The sequence below is a fragment of the Crocuta crocuta genome, unplaced genomic scaffold, assembly GCF_008692635.1.
Source record: "Crocuta crocuta isolate KB4526 unplaced genomic scaffold, BGI_CrCroc_1.0 scaffold258, whole genome shotgun sequence".
NCBI classification, from domain to species: Eukaryota; Metazoa; Chordata; class Mammalia; order Carnivora; family Hyaenidae; genus Crocuta; species Crocuta crocuta.
Window position 1 is genome coordinate 5,837,909 of NW_027532842.1, and position 5,282 is coordinate 5,843,190.

The following is a 5,282-nucleotide window of genomic DNA, read 5'->3' on the forward strand; positions in this document are numbered from 1 at the left end:
CTAGGACTGTGGTCACCACTCCCAGCTGCAGGGTGGGGAGGTGGCGGGGGCGCTAGAATTGTGTCCACTGCTCCCAGCTGGCAGGCGAGGGGTGGGGAGCGCTAGAATTGTGTCCAGCTCAAGCCTGCTCTGTTCAGACTCAAGTCTTTGTCATCATTTTATTTTGTTTATTTTTTAATTTTTTAAAATTTATTTATTATTGAGAGTTATTATTATTTTTTAGTTTATTTATTTTTGGGACAGAGAGAAGAGAGCGAGCAGGGGAGGGGCAGAGAGAGAGGGAGACACAGAATCCGAAGCAGGCTCCAGGCTCCCAGCTGTCAGCACAGAGCCTGATGCGGGACTCGAGCTCACGAACCATGAGGTCATGACCTGAGCTGAAGTCTGAATGCTTAACTGACTGAGTCACCCAGGCACCCCTGTTTGTGATCATTTTAATGAAACCTGTCAGAAATGAGATGGATTGAAGGAAAAATCTCAAGCCCGGTCATCTGACTGTGTGGCCTCGCTGCCGTGGTCTGAGCCATGGGCATGGCTGGGGCCCTGCTGGGTGTGTGAACATGCAGCCTGGGGCCAGGCCACCTTCCTAACCAGCATGGAGAAGGGGAAGCCCGGGGCAGGGGCTTCTGCCTGCTTCTGGGGCCGCCTCCCCCAAGGTCACTTGTCACCGGTGTGTGGCCCACAGCTGCGCGTCAATCAGGAAGAGCTGTCGGAGAATTCCAGCAGCAGCCAGGGCGAGGGGCAGGGAGACGCCGGCGGGACCCGCCACACGCACTCAGAGAGCAAGCACCAGATGAGAACCAACGTCATCCAGGAGATCATGAACACCGAGCGGGTGTACATCAAGCACCTCAAGGACATCTGTGAGGTGAGACCCCAGACCCCGTGGTGCCCCCCCCAGGTTGTCTGTGTGACATTTCCGTGGGGTTCTCCTCTGTCCCCAGTGGGAGAGGCTCTTCTGTAGCCCTCACTCCCCTCCACGCTGTCTGTCCCTGTGCGCCCTGCCCGGACCACACCCTCTCTACACACCGTGTGCCCTGGTGAGCGTCAGCGGCCCTGTGCCGTCGCCAGCTCCCTTTCCAGGGCACGAGCAGCTGCCACTTGCATGACTTCCCTCCTGAGGCTATTCAGAGTGAATGACTTTCTGTCTGTTCATTTTATTTACTTACTTATTTGAGAAAGAGCAAGCAGGGAGAGGCACACAGAGAGAGTATCTTAAGCAGGCTCCTTGCTCAGCACAGAGCCCGATGGGAGGCTCGATCCCACAACTCTGGGATCAGGACCTGAGCTGGAGTCAGAGTAGGAGGCTCAACCGACTGAGCCACCCAGGCGCCCTCGGAGCGAATGACGTTCAGAGGCGGCAACACCCTCCGAGTGAAACCCACACGATTGCACAAACACTTGCCACTATTTATACTCCCGCCACATCTAATCGCCGTCTCACAGATTGGCTTCCGAGTCTAAGATGCAGACCCAGATGCATCTTATCTAGTGGTTTCCAAGGCCGTATTCTGCAGTGTCGTGGTATCTACCGTGTGGCAGGGTCTGCGGCTCCCACGCCCCTCTCCATTCTTGTGGATCCTGTACGAGCGGGACGCCCCTGTGGCGCGGGCCGTCTCCTCGTTCCTGCAGGCCTGGCCATGTGCTCAGCGCCGCACTCTCAGCTCAGCTGTGAACGCCCAGCACCAAAGACAAGCTCAAGGGCGACAAGCACCCAGTGATCAGATTAACTGGCCAGGGAAAGACTGAGCAATGTTTAGCTTCTTTGTGCTCAACCTTCTAGCTCCGTGGTTGTGCCTCCTTAAGGGGGTTTGTTTAAAGTGCCGTTTTAGGGAAGTGAGTCATGGCTTAGTCCTTGTTGAGCGTCAACTTTGCCCCATCCTTAGACCGGATGAATTCCTGCAAACACTCACGGGTCAGGCCCTCTCACCCCTCCTGTGACAGAAGAGGAAACTGAGGCACAGAGAAAGTAAAGTGTGGGGTTGGGATTCGAACCAGACGGTATCGTGTCTGCATCTGGAACCTTTACACTGCTTGGTGTTAAAGTTCAGACCCCGTGGGCAGCGGTGTGTATTTTATCATGTAGGCCGCTTAGGCTATGTAATTACACGGTGCTGATTTGGGGATGATCATTACACGTGTCAGTGGCCTCTCCTTCCTCCCACGCTGACTTCTCCGCAAGCCATGGTACAACGAGGGTGCTCTACATTGAGAATGAGGAGGGCTGTCCTCAGGGCCGGCCTCTCCATGTAGAAAGTACTGAACGGTGGAGTCCTCGGGCAGGATGTCCTTGGCCCTTTGCCATGACAGTGAGCCGGCTGTGTGAGCCATTCAGCAGGCCGTGGCATCCTGCGTTTGACAGGTCTTCTCGCCTGTGAGACGAAATTAGGGATGGGAGAATGGTTATCTTAGGAGTTTGGAAAAAATATGACAGTCCCAGTGTCCCAGCCCAACCAGCAACTTTGCTTCCTGAGCACAGTCTGAACACTTTATATAGTTTCTTGTATCATAAATGCAAGCACACGCACCTGTTGTTCTTACTCAGCACACGGTAGTTGCAGAAGTGTGGTGATCCCCTCAGGGGCCTGTAGGGCTAACCTAATTTTCTCTAATTAAAATCTACTCCAAGATAATGGCTTTGGGCCCCAAACACTGTTTTACTACAATAAATAATTTCTGTGAATCTCCAAATTAACGTTTAAAAGTTTACTTTTCTGTGTCGCAGGGCTATATTCGACAGTGTCGCAAGCACACGGGAATGTTCACTGTTGCACAACTAGCCACCATTTTTGGAAACATTGAAGATATTTACAAATTCCAAAGAAAGTTCCTGAAAGACCTTGAGAAACAGTACAATAAAGAGGAACCTCACTTAAGCGAAATAGGATCCTGCTTTCTTCAACATGTATGTCACCTGTTACTTCTTACTAATCACATCCGGTTAAATAATTTTGAAATGTTTCTCCAGTCTAGAAAGGAGTCCTTTTTTTGTTCTGTTTCGTTTCTCGTTTTGTTTGCTGGATTAATTGCCTATGGAATGGAGAGGTCAGGTGTAAATTCAGTTGCTTGGCTTATATGGTTAATCTTTATCTAAATACCTCGAGATTTTAAAACCTTCCTACTTTTATGCAGTTTGGAGTTAGGAGGTTGTATTTGGAGTCATTTCTCATAATCCTATTAAGTAACTATTATATATTCATTCTTTTCAGGGGTTTCTTATGTTAGCTTCTGTACTATTATGAAATAGGTAGGACTGATTGTTTCACCCATTTTCCATATGCAGAAACCCGCCCAGAGAGTAAGTGACCCAAGGTCACACATTATTTTTTTCTTTTTAATGTTTCTTTATTTTTGAAAGAGAGAGCGAGACAGAGCATGAGCAGGGGAGAGGCAGAGAAGGGAGGGAGACACAGAATCTGAAACAGGCTACAGGGGCTGAGCTGTCAGCACAGAGCCCAACGCGGGGCTCGAATGCACAAACTGTGAGATCATGACCTGAGCCACAGTTAGACACTCAATCGACTGAGCCCCCCAGGCTCCCCTCAAGGTCACACATTAGTGAGGAGCAGGTGTGGATTGAGACCCAGGCGTGCAGCTCTCACACCCCTGCGTGGAACGCCGTGACTGCCTCCGATCAGTCTTGTGATGATGGGGTGATCTTATTAACTGAGGGCTGAGTGCCCTGTGGAACATTAACAGGTTTCAGGGGAAGTAGACTTTATTCCCAGCCCGAATGGACATAGTCATCATCGTCATAATAGCAGTAACAGCTACCTCCTCAGGTAGCACTTGCCGGGTACTGACCCCCGGGGCTATACAGAGGCAGCAGACGGGAAGCTGGTCCTTGGGTGGGTGGCTTTTAAGTGGCTGAAAATAATGCCATGGTGACCACACAGGTGGAAGTCTCGGCCCCATGAGTGCACTGGGTCTGTCTGGGACTTGGTGAAAGGCCTGTGTGGCCAGAGCAGAAAGTTCTAAGAGAGAAGCTTCCGAGGTCCCTGAAGGTCAGGCTGCAGGGGGCAGGGCCTGATGAAGGCCAAGGCTCGGAGCGTGGGCCTTGCCTGGAGAACGGGACAGTCTCCATAAGGGGTGAGGCCCTGCTGCTCCTGGGGAGGCTGGAGAGGTGGCCCCAGGGAGGGGACCAGCTGAGGAAAGTGGCCTTGGGGACAGAACTGCCTGCATGGTGTCAGGTCTCCAAGAATTAACAGGTGGGCTGGGAAAACCTGACTTCCAGGGACACAGGAGGGGAGACATGTTGTGTTGGACACAGTTAAGTATAAGCTGTGGGGGGACACCACACGGCCTGGGCAGGGCGGACCACTGCAAGCAGGCAGCCTGGACCCGGTGGCTGCAGGGAGGGGGGGGATGCGCAGAGGCCCTGGGAGTCCAGAAAGGGGGGAAGCCCACGACGTTCGGGTGGGGGGCCCACGATGCATGGATGGGGGGACCGACGGGGCGCTGCTCTGGAGTCCAGGAGAGCAGCGCAGGCTTCCTGAGACCTGGCCGGGCAGCGGCGTCCACGTGAGAGGTCAGAGGGGAGGAAGGGGGACCAAAGCTTCATGTGTGTGGAAACCAGGCTGAAGGACGTTAGGGAGAGGGCTTGCCGCGTGGGGAGCATGTGGTGGCCTTGAATCCTCCCCTCTAGGTCATGGTCACAACCATGCTTATCAGTGAAGGTAAAGAGGACGACAGGGAGACAGCTGGACCTGGGCACAGTGCCTGCCTTTCCTTCGAGCAGGGCTGGGGTGGGGACTGGGTTGTGGCGGGGCCTCTCTCCTGCAGAAGCCCCTGACACATCGTCACGAGGGGGCCTTGAGTGGGACCAGGGAACGGGCCCTAGAGGAGCCCCCCTCCCCCTGCCCTGTAAGGGGCCTCTCCCTGCAGAGAACTTGCTGGCTTGTTGCCCAGGCGGGAGTACTGAGGGGCGGGGGCTCTCCGGATGCCCCGCCCCCCCCCAGCCTGGTGCCCTGACATGTACCCTGACGTGTACCCTGACGCCACTCTCCTTCCCCTTCCCAGCAAGAGGGCTTCGCCATCTACTCCGAGTACTGTAACAACCACCCCGGCGCCTGCGCGGAGCTGTCCAACCTGATGAAGCAGGGCAGGTACCGACACTTCTTCGAAGCCTGCCGCCTGCTGCAGCAGATGATCGACATCGCCCTGGACGGCTTCCTGCTGACGCCCGTGCAGAAGATCTGCAAGTACCCCCTGCAGCTGGCCGAGCTGCTCAAGTACACCACGCAGGAGCACAGGTGAGAGGGGCGGGTTCACACCCACCACGC

At 54.2% G+C, this 5,282-nt stretch overlaps 1 protein-coding gene across 2 annotated transcripts in view; it reads left to right on the top strand.

Moving 5' to 3' along the window:
* SPATA13 (spermatogenesis associated 13) overlaps positions 1-5,282 on the top strand; it is a 52,454-nt gene that overhangs the window by 37,998 nt on the left and 9,174 nt on the right. For both annotated transcript variants that reach the window (XM_077745440.1, XM_077745441.1), the window contains 3 exons: positions 686-868; positions 2,726-2,905; positions 5,020-5,252. In XM_077745440.1, coding sequence (XP_077601566.1) covers positions 686-868; positions 2,726-2,905; positions 5,020-5,252 — 596 coding nt within the window. The remainder of the gene's footprint in view (positions 1-685; positions 869-2,725; positions 2,906-5,019; positions 5,253-5,282) is intronic.